This window comes from Lutra lutra, chromosome 15 (assembly GCF_902655055.1).
Source record: "Lutra lutra chromosome 15, mLutLut1.2, whole genome shotgun sequence".
NCBI lineage: Eukaryota > Metazoa > Chordata > Mammalia > Carnivora > Mustelidae > Lutra > Lutra lutra.
The window spans coordinates 69,368,905-69,390,462 of NC_062292.1; the positions used below are offsets into that span (position 1 = coordinate 69,368,905).

Below are 21,558 nucleotides of genomic sequence, written 5' to 3' on the forward strand. Positions count from 1 at the left end.
TCTGCTTCTCCCTCTGACCTCCTCGCTCATGCTCTCTCTCACTGTCTCTCTCTTCTCTCAAATAAATAAATAAAATGTTTAAAAAAAAAAAATTTGCCAATGTAGTTCCTTGAATTCTCTCACAAACTGTCTGATCATAGTGATCCCAGAGCTAGGGAAGCAAGTGTCCCTACATTTCCATACACACTCCCTCTTTTCAGAACCCAATGTGTCCCTGTGTAGAAATTTTCCTGGAATTGTCTCCCTTTCTAAGAATAATCATTTTCTACTGGTACCTGACCCTATTTATCAAATCGGTTTTGGAAGTGGAACAAAAAATTAAGAAATAAGAACACTGTGGGCCAAAATGATCTGGAAAGCCCTGGATGGTACTAGGAAGTAGAACAGCCTAGACAAAACTAAGACCAAAGAATTAGCATAAATAAAGGTTTTATTGGTCAGTTTGGGCGAGTCACATACTGACATACCCCCAATTCACTGTTCTTCACACCCAAGGCCCTGAGGCGGCAGGAGGGAAAGGTAAGCCCACTGATGGTGCGCCAAGGGTGGAAAGAATCTGAAGGCCTCTGAGGGTTGACAAGTCTACCGGGACCGGAACCAGCGTCCTAGAAATAAATCCAGGATGGAATAGGCACCATCCAGGGCTGCAGGATTTGGTGACTCTGGATCTAAGGAAGAAAGTGATACACAGAGACACACTAAATGAAAGAGAATGGGCAAAGGATAAGGAGAGTAATAATATTAAAGACTAGGAAAGTACGGGTTCCCCCTTCTCAAGGAAGTAAGAGATGGATCCCTTTGATTCACACACTTTACTTACCATCTCTAGGACGGCCATCTCCTTCCTGATGGGTTACCGTGGTCTCTGTCCGGCCCTCACTATCCACCACAGTCCGGCGCTCCTCTACTGTCTATAAGGAGAAGCCCGAACCGTGTCTCTAACATCAATAGAGATGAGTTCACTGGTTTCTTTACCTAGATTGCTCTCTCCATGGCATCCTCTGGCCACAAAGAATCTACCCCTCTCTTCCAACTCACCCCATCTGGCTTAGTGATCTTGGTCACCGAGACGCTTTTGAAATAGGATTTGGGCTGAGGCTGGAGAACTGGGCCGAGGCCCTCCTGGGAAACTTGGGAATCAAGATCTAGAAGGGCAGAGAGAGGAAACACGAAATCAAGAGTCCGAGGAAAAGAGGGGGCCAAGTATGACAAGAAACTTCAGGGAGGAGAGCTGACGGCACTTTAAACGGCCTCTCCCTCCAGACTCACCATTGTCTTCTCTGGCTCTAGAACGGGGGGTCATAGGCCACATATCATCGAACTGTAGAAAAAAGCAAAGTAGGTGAAATGATACCTTTCACTCTGAAACTTGAGGGGTCACAGGACACAAAGTACCCCTAAGATCCAAAACCACCTTTCCCTGGGAGAGATAATCGCACTCGGGGTAACTTTACTTACTCACCCCCTTCTCCTGCTTATCTGTTTTATCTATCCTTCTACCAAAAGGCTCTCCTGAACGGACACTTATTTTTTTTAGACTTTTTTTTTTTTTTGGAGATAGAAAAGGAAAAAGAGAGCACGAGAAAGGAGAAGGGCAGAGGGAGGAGAAACAGACTCCCAGTTGAGCACAGAGCCCACCACGAGGCTCGATCCCAGCACCCCGAGATCATGACCTGAGCCAAAACCAGACCCTTAACTTACTGAACCACCCAGGCGCCCTGATTTTTTTTTTTTTTTTAACAGAAAGCAGAACTCCCATCCCTGTGTCTACTCCCACCAAAATCCTACAAGGAGCTTAACACAGAAAACAGACATGAACGCTGAGCGGGGAGCCCAGGACCCCACCCCAAGTCTGTCAGACTCCGACAAGCCTCCAGTCTGTGCTCTACTAGCTGTCCCCCACAGGCCCTCACTCTGGGCCCAGAAGCACTCACCACACCGAAAGGTCTCTGGGAGCCCCAGTCCTGTGCTGGTTTGGGGGATTCGCTTCTCGCGTCACTCTCCAAGACCCCCCTGAAGGTCCCGGGCTGCTGACTGTCTGGATACTTAAGCATCGAGTCCCGGAGTGTCTGCCCCTCCCGTCGCCTCTCACCGGGTGTCTCAGACTCAGGACCAGGACCCGGGAGTTCTGCAGAAAGAGGGCAGATGGCTGCTGGGGCTGGAGAGGACCTGGGCTCTTTTCAACCTTGGTTATCACCAGTCTTCTCACGCTGCCCGCCCTGACTCCTTTCCTCAGGCTCCTGATCTCACCCACCAACCCAGGAGAAACCACAGGTTGTCCGGGGACAGCACACACCCGGAAGGCGGGAAGGCAAGGTCCAGGTCCCCATCTCGCTGAAGATGTTATTGAAATCCCGAATTAGGTCGTCAAAGCCGAAGTTATCATGGAAACGCATCCCTCCTCCTGGGCTGAAGCTGAAGCCGAAGCCAAACTCCTCGGGGGGCTGGGGACCCTCAAACCTGGAGCTCCCACGGCCCCACGGGGCTTCTTCCTCCTCGTCCTCGTCGTCCTCTTCTTCATCTCGAGTCATCCCTCCAAAAAAGGGCTCTCTGTGGCTGGGGGTGAAGGCAGATTTGAGCACCAGGACCTCAGCACCACCGTAAACCACACCGCGAGCTCTCGGCGGGAGGGGCCGAGGGCAGGCGGGGGTGCGCAGAGCCGAGGTGCGGGGGAGAGGCGGGCCGTGGGGTCTGTGCTGTGGTCGCGCCGCCATCCCAGGCAGGCCTCACCTCGCGGCCCCCCGCGCGCCCGGCAGCCCTCTCCCCTCACCGGCCCGCCCCCCAGCCCCACCGTCGTCCCCGGGGCCCCTGCTGCATCACCCCAGACTGGAGAAAGCCTTAAACTGCTGTTAGTCCTCCTCTCAGCGGCCGCCCAGGTGACTGCCGCGGGGTGAGCGCTCAGGGTGCTGACTTCCGTCCCGGCCGCAGCAGGTGAAGGGGTGACGAAGACGATGCTTTCCCAAGAACCGGGCGTCAGGGGTCACGCTCCCCTCAGAGGACCCCCACCCTCGTCCGACCCCGACCCACTCTAACCTCCGAGGTCCAGAAAGGCCGAAAAAGCCCCGAAAGAGATCAAAGAGGCTCATCCCCGTTTTGGGACTCGAACCTGCGGACCCCTGCGAAGCCCATGCGTACCCGGCGGCAGCCTGCGTTCCGCGGCCGGAAACGCAGCGAGGCGTCGGGCCGCCTGCCGGAAAGCAAGCCTGCGACCCGCACTGTCGTAAAACGACCGTCCACACGACGCGGGTGGGGGGGGGCGGGGCGGAGCGGAACGCCGGGTCCCGAGCCGCGGGCCTCCGGTGAGGGCGGTGGGCGGGCGCCGCGAACCTGCCGCCGCCCGGGAGGGCCCCGCCGCCGGAGCCGACCCCTCCCCGCCGGCCGCGCGGGGCCGCCGGGGCTTCCAGGCCGCCGCCGCCGCCAGGGGTCAGCCTTCGCCCCGCGAGCCGGCCGCAGCAGGTGCCCGGGGCCGCGCGTGTGTTCCCCCGCCGGGCCGCACGGACTCGGCGCTCCGCACCCCGCACGCAGTCCTCACCGCTCCGGGCGGGCTCTGCAGCTTGCGGGGCGGACGCTTAGTGCTGGAGCCCGGGGGACCGGGCCAGTGTCGCGGGGGCAGGAGGCGTGCGGAGCTGTGAGTATCCCCCGGCCCGTCCCCGACCTTCCCGGCCCCGCCGCCGCCGCGCAGACCCCCCCTCTTCTCGCGGAGCGCCCGGTCTCCCTTGTGTTCGGCGGCTGCAGGTAACGCTCCCTCCTCCCGCGCGTTTGCCTGCGCCCGTCTGCACCGCACGCCCCGTCTACACCGCACGCCGACTCTTCCAGCTCCTGCTTCATCTTCTCCTCCCGCCCAGTATCTGCTGTCCACTCCCTCCCTTCACGGCCCGAAACCTGCCGCGGGGGGCGGGGGCAGCTTCCGGAGGGAACGGGGTCGTGCAGCGGCTCCTCGCAGGTGTGAAACCCTTGGGGCAGAAGGAAAGGGAATTCCCGGGGGCAAGATCCTGGCGGCACATTATGGCCAAAGAGCTTTTATTCCCGCGACTCGGGAGCCCCGCCGGGGGACCGGCTGGCACAGAACACCCATTCGCCAAGCTGGCCGACGAGACCGTCCTAGACGGATCAAGAATGGGCAGAGGCTGAAGGTAGAGGTTTTCTTTTTATATATACAAGACACATTAATCCATTAAATTTGAGGACACAGTACAAAAAAAAACACTTCAACTAATTCATCTGACAATGCTGTTCATATTCATGACGCCATTTTTTGTTGTTGTTTTGTTTCCTAATAATAAAGAAGGAGACTCAGGGCTGTTGGGCTGATATATATTTGGGGGTCCCCCCTCCCCACCTCACCCATACACCACCAGGGTGAATAGGAGGAGGAAAAGGAAGGCAGGGCCCACAGCAAAGTTTCATAATCTTGAATGCAAGGGGGTAGGAGAGGAAAGGGGGAAAAAAAAAAAAGAAAATACAAATCCTATAATACATACAACAGAGTGGGGATGGTATGGGAACGGGACAGACATGAAGCTGAGGCATGGGGCGGGCCGCTGGGGGTAGGGGGCAGCGGGACCCCCCCCCCCCCCATTCCTTTCTTTGATGCTGTATCCGTAGTTGCCAGGCTGAGAAGCCCTCTCAGAAGATGGGACCGGGAGAAGAAGAGGGTCAGGGCCTCAGTTCGCCCCCCAGCTGTAGCTGTTGTAGGCAGACTTGTTGGTCTGGGGCTTCTGCGGGATGGAGCTGGTCTGGCTACGTTGCCCGCTGCCCGTCTGCAGGGAATGGGACGATGAGGAGGAAAAAGGTGTCTAGTTAGTGGGACAAATCTGTGACATCTTCAGATGGAGATCTGGAAACTGTCTTGCTCTCCCATTCCCCCTGCTTAGAAACTACTCCGAAGTTTACTTCCCAACCCCAGACAACCTGGTGTGTAGAGCTGCTAGAGCACCTGTGACAGGTCGAACAGCATTTTCAACCTTTCAACAGGGCAGCAGTGTAAAGACGGCAGCTACCTTCTGAAGACAAGACAGTGAATGAGTCCTACCCACTTTCAATCCCACCGTCTCCCCCCACCCCCACCACTGCTCTGAGAAAAGGCTACTCTCTCTAAAGAGAATTATGGCCTCTTGGAGAGGAGTGATCAAACGGTGATTTCACTGATCCCAAGAATACCTGAAGTCGGGAAGCTGTCTCTGAGCCAGGAAGCCCTTATCCCGGCTCCCCGGCCGCCTATGATGGAGGAGAGGTCACCTGTACTACCACCACAGCTCCCCACCCCTACCACACAGCAGCGCTGAGAGCCCACTGCAGGCAAGGTAGGAGAGACAGTCTGAGGCCCCAGGCTCCAGATGCTGCCCCAAGAATCCTTTCCATGCCAGTAACCAAGTGTTTCCAGAGTCAGGGAAGGGCAGAAAGAAAAAAGAGGGCACTGGGGAGGGGAGGACAAGAGAGGGACGGGAGGCCAGAGAGCTCAGCAAGGTGTCTGTGTTCGTGTGTCCTGATCTGTGACCGTGCAGCCTTTTCAAGTTCCCTGAGGCTGTGGAGGTGAAATGGGGGCTGGAAAGGAGTGGGTTCAAGCACACCATCATTCAGTTTCATTACCTGCTCCTCCTGCTGGCGCTGGCAACAGAGAACCATCTGCAAATATGGTAGCTGAGGCAGAACCAGGATATATGGAAAATAAAGGGACAAACTTTGACAATAGAACTCCACCATTAGAAGGGAAAGCTACAATGTCAGGGAAGGGGGGAGGCTGGGAGAGGTCAGAGGGCAGGTGTGACCCAGGTCTGATGGGATGAGGGCAGCTGTGCTACAGGAGGTAGAGGAGAAAGGTACCAAAGGAACAGGGCAAAGGAGGTTTGAGCCTGACCCCTTCTCTGACCTCTCCTCAGCCGTGGCTGGTGTTCTGTGCGCTTGTGTCTGTGTGTGCTGTGTGCCCATGGCTGGCGCTGGGAGGGGTGGGTGAAGGTGGTGCTGAGGAAGGGTAAGAAGAGGAAAGGGGGGCAGTTTTAAGGGACAGGAAGGAAGAGGAAGGGAAAGGAGAGGGGAGGGCTGTTACCTGGCCGTCCTGCTGCAGGTGATGGTGGAGGATCTGGGAGTGCGGCTGCTGATGGGGGGTCAGGATGTGCATAAAGGGGGCAGGCGGGTAAGCAGCAGCTGTGGCCGGATTGATGGGCCCCCCACTTCCTAGGGCTGAAGGCAAGTTGAAGGAGGCAGCAGGAGTACCGGAATGAAAACCTTGTTTCTCAAAGGACTGCTATGCAGGGGGATGGAGAGACAGTAAAAGGGGTCAGCAAACCAATCCCTGGAGTTTCTGAGCCCAAGCCCCCCACCACCAAGAGCCGTACGCGTCTGCAGAGGAGCCCTGCACCTGGTGCCCGGTGCTCGGGTCTGTCTCCGCTCAGAGAAGGACTCGCTGTCTCTGACTCCTGTTTCTCACACACAACACAGGGGTGCTCCTGACTTCCAGCTGTCAGGACCGCAGGAGAAGATGGCTGTGAGTGTGCCCTGTGACTCTACTGTCGCCCCACCCTGCAGCCGGGCCCATCCGCGGCAAGGCTCTTGGCTAGGAAGGATGTGCTCCGGCACACCTCCTCTAACATCCCGTGCTTCTAACAGTACTTCCTGCTCCTTGTTTGTACAGAGAGCGGAGCGAACCAGTCTCCCTTCATTCCACATCGTTCCCTTGGAAAGTTGCAAGAAGACTGGCAGTGGGTAAACAAAGTCAGGACAGCAACACAGGGAGTCCCACAACACACCACCGCGACCTGCCGCGCCTCATCGTCCTGTCACACTTCTCTGGCTTTTTCTCAGAGGGTTAGATTTCAACTTCTTTGAGAAACTGCCCTCCAGAGACCATTCATCTAGGGTTGGTTTCCGGGCCCGTCAGGGTCGTGCTTGCTCACTGAACTTCTGTCACTGCCATGCCACCTCCTCTCTGTCCCTATCTTTCCACTTCTCTCCAGAGCTAGGCACCTACCTGGGTTTTGGAGTACACAGAACCCGAGATATCTGGCACGCCCGTGTTACTGGAGGTGACTGATACACCTGGGGGAGGAGGAAACAGACAGGAGGGTTAGCTCAGCTGGCCGCAGGCCCCTCTCCCGGCGAGGAGATCATGCGCAGCCTTTCTAGCTACTGCTCTGCCAGGGAAGTCTGGTCTGTTTGTCCAGCTCAGGTCAGTCCTGAGGGAGGAGAGCTCATGACCCAAATCTCTTGCCCTTTCCAGGTATGTACTGAGTATGTGTGTCAGAAAGCAAGGCAGCTGCTTTTTGTGGGGCAAGGAAACATAGCCAAACCCCACTAACATACTTTTCAAAACACTTTTGTGCCAAAGCCCAAAAAGAAATGGATTAAACTTTTAACATCCATTTCAAATCAACCCACCCAGACTCCACTCAGTCCTGCTCCTGGAAGACAGGTAGTCTGGGCTCTTTCTGTTCATGAAGAGACACTTTTGGGCTCAGGATCCGTGCTTTCACAGCATAAGGTAAGAGCTGGAGGGGCAGTCCAGTCCAACCCCAAAAGCAGGGCGCATGCTCGGAGTCTCTGCTCCCCTGGCCCAGCTTCTCCAGTCTTGGCTCTTCTAGGCTGGGTACTTACAACTTAACGAGCAGACACTGAGGTGCATTTCAGCTAAGAAATTTAAGCCTAAGCATGGTGGGGTGGGGGTGGGGGAGGTTAGGAAGGTGGTGGCGTAGGCCATCTCCTATGATCTACGTGGAACACAAAATCCGACGTCATTTTCAACTTGAGCTGCTCCGTGGACACAGGCTCTGACCCCTGCTCCCAACAACCTGCGTGCTTCCCGCCGAAGAGCTCCCTACTACCACTGCCACTTCAAGGAAACCAGAGCAGTACCACTCCTCATTTTAATTTCTACTCCTGACACTGAAGTACACACACTGTACCCTTGGGAATGGGGCCACGGGTCAGGCGACAGAAAGAAGCCATCAGATAAAATCAGTGAGCATCTTACGAGAGAAATTTTATGCCAAGATTTGAGGAAAAATAACTCAAATGTAAAGCACACTTTTAAAGATACATTCAATCTCATCACAGGAGATAATTTAAATGAAACTTCAGAAAAACCTTTCAGCCTGTATCCTTGGACCCTTCTCTCCTGCTGTGAGGGGCACTTCGATGCAAGAGTGTTTAGAACCACTGTGCTTACGTGACCAAACCACAAATTCCCCCCCAGAACCCCGATCCTCCCAATGCCAAGGACAAAGGCAGCCCTCAAAGGTTAAGCCCTCCTTGGAGGACCTTCCTAACACAAGTGGCACCTTAACCTGGAAAGCCCTCCCAGAGCACAAGTCAAAAGGAACAGAACTACAGAAACAGAGCATGAGAAGATACTGCGATCTTCAGAGCAGCAACTCTATATTCAAAGGCACTGAAGTAAAAGAAAGGGACCATACAGGGACTAATGGGGGTAGTCTGGCCCCCTCCTCTTCAAACCCCCATGTGCCCATGTACACATCATGGGTAATGAATGTAACTTCAACAACAGTGCGTTTACGGAAAAGGCTAAGCCACCGAGGTTTGTGTGGAAGGGGCTGAGTGCGCAATGGGACAAGAGTACTAACATTTTTGAGGGAAATCAGAGACAATGACTGATCTTTACTGCAAAGGCTCAAACACCTTGCAGACGCCCAGGATTACCCCATACTGGATGAGAGGAACAGCCACCTTGTTTCTCAAGCTGGGTGGGAGGGAGGAATTTAGATTGCCAGCAACCCCCCCACCCCGCTCTCCCCACACCTGGCCTCGTTCTTTCCAGAGGCTGGACTAGCTGAAATCCAGCTTCTGGTCCTGAGACTCAGTCTGGGTATTGGCTGAAGGGACTGGAGATACAGGACAAGAGAACACTACCAGCCCTAACAGTCTGAGTGCGAGCATGAGACGGAACAGGCGTTGGCTTCTCCACTTACCCTTCACCAGTTACGAGAAAGCTCCTCAGACCAGAGTTCTCTTGCTTTCCTTCCAACAGTCCACGTCCCGTCTGCCCCCCCCAACTCCCAAGCAGTGGTGACCACACGGACATGATGTGGACAGCACCGAGAAGCAAGAACCAACGTCTCCCAGCACGGCAGCCCCTGGGAGATGCGGTCACACTCACAGGAAATGTCACTCCAGGGGGCTGGGAACAAATACCAAGGAAGTGGAGTATCTGGGTTTCCAATTAAGCAAGGATGGTGTTCACACCATACAAGTGAACTCTGTAGCGGCTGGACCGAGGGTAAGAATTTCCCCGGTCAGGGAGAGGTCTAAGCAAACCTCTCCCGCACGTGCGCAGCCACACCCCCAAGTGCAGAACAACGCTAATCCGCCATCCCTGAGAAGCCCTATCGAGGGTCGAAGCGGAAGAACAATGTTGCCGCTAGCGCAGCTTCACGGCGGCAGTCCTCAACCAGCTGGTCACTAAAGATTCTCACATCTCCACCAGCCACCTGGCCTGGGGCCTTGGAAGCCACTTCCCTAAAGCAGCTCTGAACGCCACCTCTTCCGCCTTTCACCGAGGCAGGACACTGCAAGCTGTTTCTGGCCTGTCCCTCTGCCTACGTCAGAGGCAAGGGGAAGAGCTGGGTGGAAGAGTGAAGGAGCTGGAGTAAGCCGGGAGCGTCAGGGATTTTCTACAAACTCGCTCTTTCCCAGTCAGTCAAAGGGCTGGAACCTGAAGGCCGCTTCCCCTCTCCCACCTTAATACAATCACCATGGCGAGAAGCTAACGGTTCTTAGCTCTTTGGCTATGCTGGTTTGATCAAAAAGGCCCCCCTCCACCCTTCATCCACAGCACAACAGTGGCTCCTGGTGTCCAGAAAGACATGCACGGAAAGAACGCCAGAGTTAGCTAAAGAAATACCACAGTTTATTGAAGACTACAAATGTTGTGTTACAAGGTGAAACTACATGCCTTCCAGAAATCAAAAGCGACAGCAGGTGTGCATTGAGGCTTCGGAGGGGCTGCGCCGCTTCAACTCGAAATGGGTCAGACAGGGCCAGACACATGGGGGAGAGGGAAACGGGGGAAGGGCAAGTTCAAAGCCCAGAAGGTATCCACCAACTCATTTCCCCCAAGCCACGCAGGCCATGGCCTCAGCTCAGCAGGCTCTCCTCAGTGGTCTGGTTTCTGAAACAAGACTTCAGTGCAAATTTATACACACACACAAAACACAGCCCCCAGCCTTGGGCCAAATTAGCTCTCTGCCGTCCAGAAATGCTTGTAAGGGGGTGGATATTTTCTTCCTAAAAGGAATCAAATACATAAAAATAAATGAATTTAGAGGTTGATGAGGAATGGGATGATAAGAGCCCTCTGTGGGGTTGGGAACTGGGGGTGCTCAAAAGACTGTTATGGCAGATTTCTGAAATCTTAAAGGGAATAAAAATGTGGTACGCCATTCTTTAATATTATCAATCACCTACCTCTTAAAATTCTTAAATCTGGTCCACCTAAAACTTAAATCTAATGTTCTCAGAATGGGGCCACTCCAAGTGAGAAAGCTTACAATCGTCCCCTCCAAGGATCACGGTGCACCTTGCTTGGTAAGAGGGGCAGCCACAAGGAGTGGGGTGCCTCAGGATTTCTCCAGGTTAAATCCAGACTCATTCCAAGTTGCTCCAACACAGTTCAAAGATCTGCCTGGCTACTGGTTGCTAGATCTATTGCCCCCTGTGTTCAGCTCAGCTTCCCAATCACCGAGAAGCTCGGACGACCGACCCACCTGGAGCCCACACACGGGTGAAGCACACAGAGGCAGCTCCATCCCAATCACCATGACAGCACAGCTCAGAATTCGGAAAAACCCTCGATCCCAACTCCCTGTGACTCCAACGAGCTCCTCCCTGTGTCTGTCTACAAGTCACTGAAGAAAGTGCATGAAGCCGCTTCAGAAGGGGCGCAGACATCAGGTACGGGGGCCGGTGCTGAACTAGTTATCTGTGCGGCCAGTGCCCGTGCAGAGGATTCCTGCCTTTCCCTCCTGCCATCAGATGTGCGCACAGACTTTGCCAAAGAGATCAGCCATACAAAGGAGGGATCTGAAGGTCCTACTCTCCCTCTGTTGGGCACTCGTATCCCATGCTTTCTCTCCACATCCTGGGTTTCCCAGCTAAGGAACAGAGAGGGGCTGCGTGAAAAAAGGAGTGAAAAGCAAACCCACCCAAGTCTGCCGTTCAGCAAGCACCTCGCCTTCCGTGCTACCTACCGGTACTGGACACTCTAGTGCTCACTTCCACTGATGTCTCCGTGACACCTCGGGGCCCCTTGCCCTGCCTCCCCCGCAGAGTTTAGGCCAGCCAACAGAACAACAGCCAACACATGCCCCGGGCTATTCCCATTATGAGTGCTGGACACATGCTCTTCCGTCAAGCCCCTCGGCTGCTGCTGCTCGGACAGACACCCCCATCAGTCGCACAGGAAAAACCCTCTGCAGAGCCGCTAACAGCATGCCTCAGCAGCCCCGTCTCTCGAGCACGTCTTGCTCCCTGAAACTCATTCAGTCACGTCCTGCAGAAACCACGGACAGCCAGGGTCAAGGGGCGCTTACCAGTGTTGTATCCGTGAGACCCATATCCACTTGGCTGTTGGAAAGGGGCGGCCGATGCGTTCACACTGACATTCACACCATGCTGCTTGGAAGAGGTAGGAGCCACCTGAAGACAAAAGGGCTAGAAATGAGGTGACGTGGTGGCCGAGAACCATCCCCTCACTGTGTCCTACTCCAGGGACTGGGCTCCCTACAGAGCTTTATAAAATCTACCAGTGAAGTCAAGAAATGGTAGTTCGAGGAAGGGAAAGGGGCGAGTTGCCGCAAGGAATGAAGACAGTCTGGGGACAAAGCTCTGTGGGGTCACATCTCCTATCCTCTTTAGATAATTCTAAGAATAGGTAACCTTCATCCCAATACCACCAACTCTAGCCCCACTCCCTCTGCCAGGCCAGCAATAGACCAGAAGAGGAAATGTTTCTCCTCCCACATCATTAAAAAGTCATCCAGCCTTGAAGGCAGCTAGGCTAGTGCCCGGGGGCTGGGATTCACCACCACCACATGGAAGGATCAAGCCCAGGTACTCACAGGGAACACAGCAGGCCCATACTGGAAGGTGCTGGGGAGGCCCGGAACCCCTGTGTAGTACGGCAGGCTGGTGTAACTGTAGCCAGGAGGCAGCGCCGGGTTCAGGAATGTCTGCTGCGTGGTGTGGTGAGTCTGAGTCTGGTTCTGTTGGGGTTGGGCCAAGGTTGTGGCCGGGGCCGGGGAGGAGGCATCCCCACGGCCAAACTTCGTGAGGTCACCTACGACAGCAGAGACTAAATGACCTCCTGCCTTTTCAGCCCAACTGCAGAAGACCCTGACCCGGACAATTCGAAGTTCAATTCTTCAAATTAAGTTTCTTTATGGCAACATTCAGCACTGCCAAGTGCACGCTCAGCACGGTGCTAAGTCAAGCCAAACGTCAGCTGCCTGTGCAATTCTGTGGGAGACAGACCCCGAGAACAAAGCTCCTGCATGATTTCTCTGCCCAGCCCACTCCTATCCCTTCATCCGCCCCCTTCCTGCCTTCCCCTGCTTCCCCTCCACGAGGAACACTCCATGCTGGACTGAGAACACAGTAACGGGGCAGGGAAAAAGCTAGGTCGAAGAGGACGACAGGTCAGGCATAAAAAGAAGCATGGCCTAGGCAAGGCACTGAGACTGCCACTGTGAGCAGGGACAGGAGCGGAGAGGAGCAGAGAAAGGCCAGTCCAAGCACTCCACCTCTGGGAAAGACTGGAGAAGAGCAGGGAAAACTAAGTCAAGATGTCACCCGGAACCACTGGGAGACAGCAAAGTAGGATGAGAAGAAAATGTCCACCTTCTGCAGCATTCCAGATCTACCCACCCCGATTCATCACATCCATTCTATACCTTCTGCCAAAGGTCTTAATTAAAGCGAGAACTGGGGTCCTTCTTACAGTTTTTTCCCCCCTCCTATTAATCAGGTTTCTGCCACCAATCCCAACACACTCTCCTTTCCTTCAGCCCCATCCCAGCCATACCAGAGTAAGGGTTGCTGGCCAGGCTACCATCCCTCCCAGTCAGCGGAGTGGTGGGCGTGGGAAATGGGATGCTGTAGTAATCCTAGAAGAGAGAAATCAAAGAGCAGACACTCAATGCCACTCAGTCCCCAGCAGGAGTAACAACAGAGGTGAGAAGCACATGTTGGGAGTGCCGCAATTTCCCCAGCCACCGATTCAGCTGGTTAGAGCTGGCACCAACTCCAAGTTACTCTCGCATACACTGTCCCCCTCGCCTGGCCACAGGCACAGTCAGACAAGGTCTACGGGTATGCCCACCAGGAAACACATCAAGGCCATCGGAACCAAGGATACACTCAGACCTTCACGTATATACCTAACAGTCTACTACTTCTGGAAAAGAGACTGCCGTCTGTAATTCAAAACACCTGACACATATGGAAAAAGCACCCAGAGAGCTCCCAAGTACTCGGAGATATGGATCACATTAAAATTTGTTTACTTCAAAGAAATCCCAACTGATTAAAAAAAACAAAAAGTTACCTTCAGTTAAAACCACTTCCAAAGTCCCTGTGTTCTAACAGAGCCTGAGAATCAAGAGTCTGTGTGTGGACATGCAGGCTGGGCAAGAGCTAAGCCTGTGACTTATCAAATGAACCCCTCAAGGGTAAGGTGAAGATCTCGTTCTTTTCGAAGCTCTACACACGTGTACTCACCAAGGGAAATCTGGTCTGAAGCATCTGTAAGTCATCATAACCATAAACTTGTGGCTGCAAGATAAAAGCGTGTTACAGTATTAACAGGAACTGTTACCACAGGAGCAGCCCAAGGTGCTAAGAAACATGGCAAGTGGGGCGCCTGGGTGGCTCAGTGGGTTAGGGCCTCTGCCTTCGGCTCAGGTCATGATCCCAGGGTTCTGGGGTCGAGCCCCGCGTCAGGCTCTCTGCTCAGCGGGGAGCCTGCTTCCTTCTCTCTCTGCCTGCCTCTCTGCCTACTTGTGATCTCTCTCTCTCTGTCAAATAAATAAATAAAAAAAAGCTTTAAAAAAAAAAGAAACATGGCAAGTCATTCTTAGGAATACGACACAGATTACTTCTTTCAGTTTCCTTCAAGAGGAAAGAAGTAAACTACAAAAAGATTAAGTGATGTATGAAAGGTTTTCAAACTCTCTTTAAACTATAAGCCACACTGATTCAACCAGGCCACCTGCCCGGGCAGTGAGACAGACAGGAGCTGCGTGGGAGCGGCCGGCGTCACTCTCTATCCCACCAGTCTTTGTCACCCCTTCGAAAACATGGGTTAATACTTATCTCTTTCAGAAAGGTTTCACATTTTACTCTTTATTTTCTCTAATGTATGGATACTAAGGTGGTATGTTTATTGTTAAAAAGTGTAAGGGAGGGGCCCGGGTGGCTGAGTCATTTAAGCGTGTCTTTGGCTCCGGCTCCCTGCTCTGCAGGAAGCCTGCTTCTCCCTCTCCCACTCCCCCTGGCTTGTGTCCCCTCTCTCTTGCTGTCAAATAAATAAATAAAATCTTTTTAAAAAAAGAAGTGTAGGGGTGCCTGGGTGGCACAGTTAGGCATCCGTTCAACTCAGTTTTGGGTCGGTTTATGATCTCGGGGTCATGAGACTGAGCCCCATGCTGGGCTTCGTGCTCAGCGCTCAATCTCCGTAAGATTCTCTCTCTCTCTGCTCCTCCCGCTCATGCACTCTCCCTCTCAAATAAATAATCTTTTTTTTTAAAGATTTTATTTATTTATTTGACAGAGAGAGATCACAAGTAGACAGAGAGGCAGGCAGAGAGAGAGAGAGAGAGAGAGAGAGAGAAGCAGGCTCCCTGCTGAGCAGGGAGCCCGATGCAGGACTCGATCCCAGGACCCTGAGATCATGACCTGAGCTGAAGGCAGCAGCTTAACCCACTGAACCACCCAGGCGCCCTCAGATAAATAAATAATCTTAAAAAAAAAGTATAAAACATTACTGGATGTTTCCTCTGTATGATATTTACATGGATGCTCTGAGGAGCAAAACACGTGTCTTTTTAAACATTTCAAAATAAACACCCTTCATCTTAACAGGCACCACACCCACAAATTTGACAGAAGAAAACAGCAGGGGGAAAAGCTACCGCTGTCTGTCGCTCTCAGATCGTCCCAGATCAGGTCAGAGAACTCTAGCTGGCTGGTCAGGGCCAGCAAAGACCCTCCAAGACAGGGCATCAATCCAACCAGAGAAAATAGTTCTCAGAGAATCTGAAAGGGACTGACTGCAGACGGACTCTCTGGCCTTTAGATTCAGAGGCTCAGAGTCCGTGTTTCACAGACAAAATACAAAACAGGAAAAATGGCCTCGGTTTATCCCTTCCTCCCTAGAAACGATTAGTTCTTCCCAAACTACAAAGATTAAAAACCTGTCTGCTTACGCATGACAACTCGTTCATTCAGTATTTTACCTAGAGGGTCCCCCTGAAGCCACAGCCGCCAAGGGCAGCCACCCCGTCTTCATCGTCTGGAGAAGGTACTTCGGTCTCACTTACCGGGTAGGCATGTAACAGCCCCGGAGCCATAATGTACGGATTAGGCAACAACGGCGGGACCCCTGGAGGGAGGTTGGGAGGAGCTTTTCCTAGAAAGAGAAATCACTTTTACCCTGTCATACATTCACTTCTCGTCCCTGTCCCAGAGCAGCGCCAACCACCCTCTACCTGAAGTTGTAGCAACCGAGCTCCGAGTTGAGGCTGTGACGGTGGAGTTGCTGCTGAGCCCGAGGCCCAAGCTGCTGCCGCTGCTGAGACTGGAGGAGACACTGGCCACAGGGGGAGGCGCAGAAACTGTGCTGGATGTGGTGGAGAAAGTGCTGGAGGAAGAATGGAGGTTCGCCTCACTGTCCACGCTTGTGTGCTTAAAAAAGGGGGAGCGGTGGGAGACAGGACGAAACAGTGATTAGCAAAACGGGCCAGGAGAGATGCACACTCTCTCCTGCTGGGGAAAGCACATCAGCTGCCCAATTAAAAAGGCTGAGGCCGAGGCGCCTGGGTGGCTCAGTGGGTTAAGTAAGCCTCTGCCTTCAGCTCAGGTCATGATCCCAGAGTTCTGAGATCGAGCTCCGCATCGGGCTCTGCTCAGCAGGGAGCCTGCTTTCCCCTGTCTGCCTGCCTCTCTGCCTCCTTGTGATCTCTGTCAAATAAATAAATAAAATCTTTAAAAAAAAAAAAAAGGCTGTGGCTGAATCCTGGGTGCCCTCTGCGAAAGGAGTTACCCTCTAGCTACCCATTTCCCAAGACTCGTCAGGCAGGGGTGGCTAACAGACCCACTGCACATCACCCTCGTCAGAGGCAGCAGAGTAAGCGGGGACCAACACCCCAGAAACCAGTGCTGGTTGGCCAAGAACTGTTCAAGTCAGAGAAATACATCCCAGTCTTCCCTCCCACATTCTCCTTCACTAGTTCAGCAAGTTCTGATGAATCTGTGTCTAAGGAAAAAGAGACTTCGAAGGAAGACTCAGCGCTCATCATCTTCCCCCAGGTTCCTGGCAAACCAGACATCTTTGCCCAGAATGCAACTTCCTTACCCTATCAGCCTAATTCCACAAATGGTTGCTCTAAATCACAAGACTAAAATTAACGATTTGATCAAAAGCTTGATGCCCAGACTCACACGGATGATTTTCAGCGGTCAGGTGTGGCACAGCCCAGACCAAGGGATGAGAACAGCCAGAACGGAAAAGGGACATTCTTACAGCACTTGTCAGAGTATACAAAGTCCCACCCACCTCAGTGTTAAGGAACAAAGAAAAAAGTCACATAAAGACTCAGAAGTCAGGGATCCTGGCTCAGTGGGTTAAGCCTCTGCCCTTGGCTCAGGTCATGATATCAGGGTCCTGGGATCGAGCCCTGCATCGGGCTCTCTGTTCAGCGGGGAGCCTGCATACCCCTCTCTCGGCCTGCCTCTCTGCCCTAATTGTAATCTCTTTAGATAATTAAATATTTAGATAATTTTTAGATAATATTTAGATAATTAGGTAATTGTAATCTCTTTAGATAGACAAAATCTTAAAAAAAAAAAAAAAGACTCAGGGGTTTGGGGAACTGGCCCACAGCCCTGTAGCACCTATGGATTCTCCTGCTTCTGCTGTCCCCTGAAGAGATTTCCAAGAACCCTTCTTAAGAAGTGTACAGAAAACCACTTCCTCTTCTGCAGTATCACACTTACCAGAAGAGTAGATGTAGAAGTGCGCCCAGAAGATGTGGATGATGAAAGGGTGTTCTGCTGCGTGGCTAAGGGGCTGCAAAGAGGAGGCCGCCATCAGCCACGCTGCTGTGGTTACGGGACCCAGAGCATGCGGCAGGAACATGGGTGAGGAGAGGAGGCGGAAGACGGGGCCAAGGAGACCTGAGATCACGGGGAGCGCAGTGACCAGCCCAAAGGAGGGAGCAGACCCAGTGAGAGTGGCTGCTGAGAAGGGAGGACAGGCCTCCTCTGCTTCTACTTCCCGTGGCTTTCAGGTCATCCACCTCGCTAACGTGGCCCCTGCCAGGCAGCAGGGAGAGCTGAGGCAGAGAGCTCTGTTCCTGCACCGCACAACCCCAACGTCCAGCGCAACCCAAATCACCTGCTGTGTTGCGTGGTGGTAGCATTTGGACTCTCCTCGCCATGGCTCAAGCCACCCAAGGAGGATGAGTGCTGAGTGGCTGTTGTCAGTAAGGAAGCTGCAGACACCGTTTCGCTGAGAGGGGGGATGCCCGAAGTAGAAGGTGAGTCAGATTTCACTGCAGCGCCTGTAGCACCTGGAAATAAAGAATAAATAATTCACCTCGTCAGAGGAAAGGAGTGTCTATTAGAAGTAAAGAGACTCCTAGTCATGGGAGTCCCAGGCTGTCCCCAAGCCAAGAGTGTGAGTTATTTAATAATGGACTCTGTGTGTTTAGGTAACCCCCTCTCCCTCTCTCTCTCTCTTTTTAGATTCTAAGCATTTCAGGGCACTGATCTCATTTATGCAATTAAGGGAACCAAGGGTATTATCACTATTCTAAAACAAAGAAACTGGAAACTTAAGTTTGTTTGGTATTAAATAGCAAGGCAGAACCAAATCAAGACTATGACCAAGGCCGGGGCTCTTCTCACTATAATCCAAGAAAAGCAAAAAATGCTGAGCGGGAGGAAAAACACTACAACATAGAGGAAAAGGCCTGAAGAACACTCACCTTCAACAGATTGCGTGGTCTGTAACTGCGGGGCCTGCACGGAGCTGAAGCCATTCTGGTACAAAAACAACAGAGGAGTAAGAAACAAGCTCAAGTGGACAGGCCCAGTCAGCACTGACTCAGCTTAATTTCCACGAACAAATCTTTCAGAGAATTCTGTAAGCTGACCGAAGGATTAACGTAACGTGGACTATCCCAACAGAATGACAAGAATTTAAAATGGAACGAAAACAAGGTACGCCAATCCCGTGTGACCCACGGCAGCAGAAGGCAACCCCCAACCTGCTTGAGACACCCCAAACCCAGAAGAGACACAGCAAAGGCCTAAGTCTAGGGCCCCAGGGGAGGACGGGGAAGTCCGACAGTGCAGCCAAACCAGCCAGTGCGCTGGCTGCATCTGACCATCACTCCATAGCACCTCTGGGACATGCTGTCCCCGCACTGGGCCAAGACACAGCAAGGTGTCTACTGGTACACACCCAGAAGTCTAGAACTCAGATCTTCCCAGAAAAGTACCATTATTTGACACTGATTCTACTACAAAGAATGAATCTTTACTGCAAAGAGAATGGTTTCTGGCTCTGAATATCTAGGCTTGCTGAAAAGAACTTTTTAATATCACCAACCACAGAAATGTGCTTTTTCCAGCTTCTCAATCCGTACTTCTGAGGTATCCCAGTACCATTTATCAAGAAGTAAAACTCTAACACTGAAGACACTCTCCCCAATATTGTCCTAACCACAGCCCAGGGACTTGTAAAGCCACTACCTTTGCCTGAGTCAGGTCCTTTTGGGGTGATGAGGAGATGGAGCTGGGGTACCGTCGAGTCTGTGTGGACCTCTGTTCATACAGAGGACCCTGAGCATTATTTTGGGAGGTATAGGTTGTCGACTGAATTGGACCGCTCTGATAACCGGACTCCTGACTCTGGTTAGATGAAATTGTGGATGAAGATTCACTGTGGGGAATGCAGAAGGAAAAATCTCAGAGAAACGAAGCAGAACAGATCCACTGATACGAAGGAAATAGTGGAGATCTTCTACTAGGGTAATTTGATTACAGTCAAAATGAAAACCTCCAGGAAAAGATTAAAAGAAAAAATCTTTTCCTGACAACAATAGGCATTTCCACATCCTATATAATCAATCAGGGGTGTAAACTGAAACACCTACCCTACGTTCTGCCGTTACGGGAAAAAGAGACAAAAGCAGAAAGGATGGACCACTCCCGATCCCTCCGAAACACCCTCACAGGAAACCTAAGCACGAGGAAAGTCATCTTTTGCTCATATTCATTTTAAGGAACTCTGACCTCCTGGCTCTCTCAGAAACCCTATTACATATAAGGTTACTGGTAAAACTCTCCTGAAAAGAACTTTTAAAATATTCACATGCATCAATGTCAATGATGATTCAACCGGTTAGGCTAGGGCCTAACACCGCTGTCCTTAAATTTGAAGGACTAAGGAAAATGGCCGAGTCCCAGAAAGTCCTCCTGATTTGCTGTTGCTTCCGCTGGCTCTCCCACGTGGTTATCGGAGGAGGCAGGAAAGGTTCCATTTAACTTATGTGATATATCAGTGCTCCATCTTTTCTAGGAAGCCAGAGACACACCCTTCTTAGGCACAAGGCACACAGCAAAGGACCAAATGTGTCAGAGGCATTGTGAGCCAGGTAGCAAGGTCCTCCTGCTAAAGGTGTCACACACAGCTCTTAAGAACTGGGCGCGGACAGGGACGCCTGAGTGGCTCAGTTGGTTAAGTGGTTGCCTTCGGCTCAGGTCATGATCCCAGCGTCCTGGGATCGAGTCCCACATTGGGCTCCTTGCTCGGCAGGGAGCCTGCTTCTCCCTCTGCCTCTGCCTGCCTCTCTGTCTGCCTGTGCTCACTCTCTCTGGCAAATAAATAAATAAAATCTTAAAAAAGAAAAAAAAAGAACTGGGCGCAGACACTCTAGCACCCAAGGGGCATCGCTCCACCTGTTCCGAGTTAGAGACAACACTGGTAATGGTATTTTGAAATACTTAGTGAAATGCTTTTACTTTTCCTTCATTCAGCCAGAGGCTCAGTCTCTTACGAATTAAAGGAATCAGCCCGAGACTCAGAAAAAGTAGGAAAAGCCCTATTAAAAAAGTCTTATGATTGATGTGTCCTCTACCTGGCCGTGCTGGTATAGAGGCTGCTGGGAGCCTGGCTTGAAGAGGCGCTCGTGGTGGGGGCGGACTCATAATCAGAAAGGACGGGCTCTGACCCAAACTGCAAAGCCCCGAACTGCAGGTTCAGCCCTGAGATATCTGCCGAGCCAGGCATCTCCACAGCCAGAGCAGGGATCTACAGAGAGAAGGGAAGGGTTTCAGTACAACCGTACGTGACACTAACGACAACGACGAACCTCTGCTTCCAATCTGCACTCTCCCCTTATAATCTCAGTTCCCCAACCCCATACCCGTCCTGCCCTAAGATGACACCCATCTCACAGCTCAGCTACCTTTGAAGTCAAGGAGGCCTTTTTCTTCTGTTGTTTCAATTTCTGCTGAGCCGGCTGAGGGCTAGAGGACTGGTTGTCTGACGAGCCGGGAGACATCTGCGGGGCCGAGGTGGGTTTACTCGGCAGAGGAGAAGAGGGGGGTGGAGGTGCGGTGGTGGAGGTAACCACTGCCGGTGGCTTCTCCTGAAGAAACACCTCCATCATGGTTGAAGACGGGGTGAAAGCCTGGCGTTTGGTAAAGGGGCTGTGTACGGTTGAATCATTTGGGTTCTTCAAATCTGTATGAAGAAACCCAGTATGTGTGAGACCAGACATGCTGATAAACCTCAAACACATGCTACTTTCCTACTCTAAAAAGCAGAAAACAAGACCCTCAACATTCAGTACCTCATATAAACAGGCTCTCTTTTTAGGGCTTACCCTCATTTCTGAAAGTGACAACCACCGGATCACACCTGTTCTAAGTTTAGCCCAATCAAGCCAGCACGACGACCCTGCCTCTGTAAGACAGGATCTAGGAACTGTCCATATTTAGAATGTAAAGTCCTAAAACAGCCAAGTCCATGAACCTTCTCAAAGGCAATGTGTTATTTTCAAACACCAAAAACCAATCTAGGGAGAATCCAAAAACCCCCAGATCAACTGAAGACTGCAACTATGTATGTGTCTAATTTTAATAAAGACATCCTAAGCCTCAACTTTTTTCTATTTCCTAGCTTTCTGAACTCAGCCTGTCTGACTAGGGGAAGATCAGTAGGGGATACTAGCCAGCTGGCTGCCCCACTGCCCTTCTTCTGACTTCAAGACATATTCTCCACCCTTGACTCCTGCCAGCGTCTGGCACTCATACTCCCATGCT

At 52.2% G+C, this 21,558-nt stretch overlaps 3 protein-coding genes, 1 long non-coding RNA gene and 1 other non-coding gene across 29 annotated transcripts in view; 2 read left to right on the forward strand and 3 right to left on the reverse strand.

The window, feature by feature from the left end:
• Nucleotides 1-412: 412 nt before the first annotated feature.
• On the reverse strand, nt 413-3,866 carry HAX1 (HCLS1 associated protein X-1). 7 transcript variants are annotated; one of them, XM_047704215.1, is made up of 7 exons: nt 3,796-3,866; nt 2,297-2,556; nt 1,935-2,128; nt 1,270-1,321; nt 1,039-1,145; nt 821-911; nt 413-668 (listed from the first exon to the last, which is right to left on the reverse strand). In XM_047704215.1, exons 2-7 carry the CDS (start codon nt 2,529-2,531, stop codon nt 583-585), a joined length of 765 nt encoding a protein of 254 aa, XP_047560171.1. In that variant the 5' UTR covers nt 2,532-2,556; nt 3,796-3,866; the 3' UTR covers nt 413-582. The 7 variants fall into 7 exon arrangements, with proteins under 7 accessions (XP_047560171.1, XP_047560169.1, XP_047560166.1 ...); XM_047704213.1 differs by lacking the exon at nt 3,796-3,866 and adding an exon at nt 3,515-3,695; XM_047704210.1 differs by lacking the exon at nt 3,796-3,866 and adding an exon at nt 3,107-3,221.
• LOC125085661 (collagen alpha-1(I) chain-like) lies at nt 3,128-21,552 on the forward strand. Its single transcript, XM_047704224.1, has 2 exons — nt 3,128-3,628; nt 21,416-21,552. Exons 1-2 carry the CDS (start codon nt 3,128-3,130, stop codon nt 21,440-21,442), a joined length of 528 nt encoding a protein of 175 aa, XP_047560180.1. The 3' UTR covers nt 21,443-21,552.
• Nucleotides 4,129-21,558, reverse strand: part of UBAP2L (ubiquitin associated protein 2 like) — a 41,629-nt gene continuing 24,199 nt past the window's right edge. For 6 of the 19 annotated variants that reach the window (XM_047704157.1, XM_047704161.1, XM_047704160.1 and 3 more), the window contains 17 exons: nt 20,700-20,977; nt 20,370-20,542; nt 18,982-19,171; nt 18,213-18,267; nt 17,621-17,795; nt 17,221-17,293; nt 15,714-15,909; nt 15,546-15,634; nt 13,726-13,779; nt 13,031-13,112; nt 12,069-12,286; nt 11,541-11,646; nt 6,968-7,035; nt 6,047-6,244; nt 5,870-5,961; nt 5,590-5,640; nt 4,129-4,760 (listed from right to left, as the gene is read on the reverse strand). In XM_047704157.1, the coding sequence (XP_047560113.1) occupies nt 4,469-4,760; nt 5,590-5,640; nt 5,870-5,961; nt 6,047-6,244; nt 6,968-7,035; nt 11,541-11,646; nt 12,069-12,286; nt 13,031-13,112; nt 13,726-13,779; nt 15,546-15,634; nt 15,714-15,909; nt 17,221-17,293; nt 17,621-17,795; nt 18,213-18,267; nt 18,982-19,171; nt 20,370-20,542; nt 20,700-20,977 (2,390 nt within the window). In that variant the 3' untranslated portion in view covers nt 4,129-4,468. Of the gene's footprint in view, nt 4,761-5,589; nt 5,641-5,869; nt 5,962-6,046; nt 6,245-6,967; nt 7,036-9,837; nt 10,237-11,540; nt 11,647-12,068; nt 12,287-13,030; nt 13,113-13,725; nt 13,780-15,545; nt 15,635-15,713; nt 15,910-17,220; nt 17,294-17,620; nt 17,796-18,212; nt 18,268-18,981; nt 19,172-20,369; nt 20,543-20,699; nt 20,978-21,558 lie in introns of those variants that run through there. The other 13 variants (XM_047704166.1, XM_047704171.1, XM_047704168.1 and 10 more) reach the window with 6 other exon arrangements.
• Nucleotides 4,758-15,127, forward strand: LOC125085665 (uncharacterized). The gene is made up of 2 exons (XR_007122984.1): nt 4,758-5,303; nt 15,088-15,127. It is a non-coding gene; the product is annotated as an uncharacterized LOC125085665 (long non-coding RNA).
• Nucleotides 13,189-13,325, reverse strand: LOC125086478 (small nucleolar RNA SNORA58). Its single transcript, XR_007123216.1, has one exon. It is a non-coding gene; the product is annotated as a small nucleolar RNA SNORA58 (small nucleolar RNA).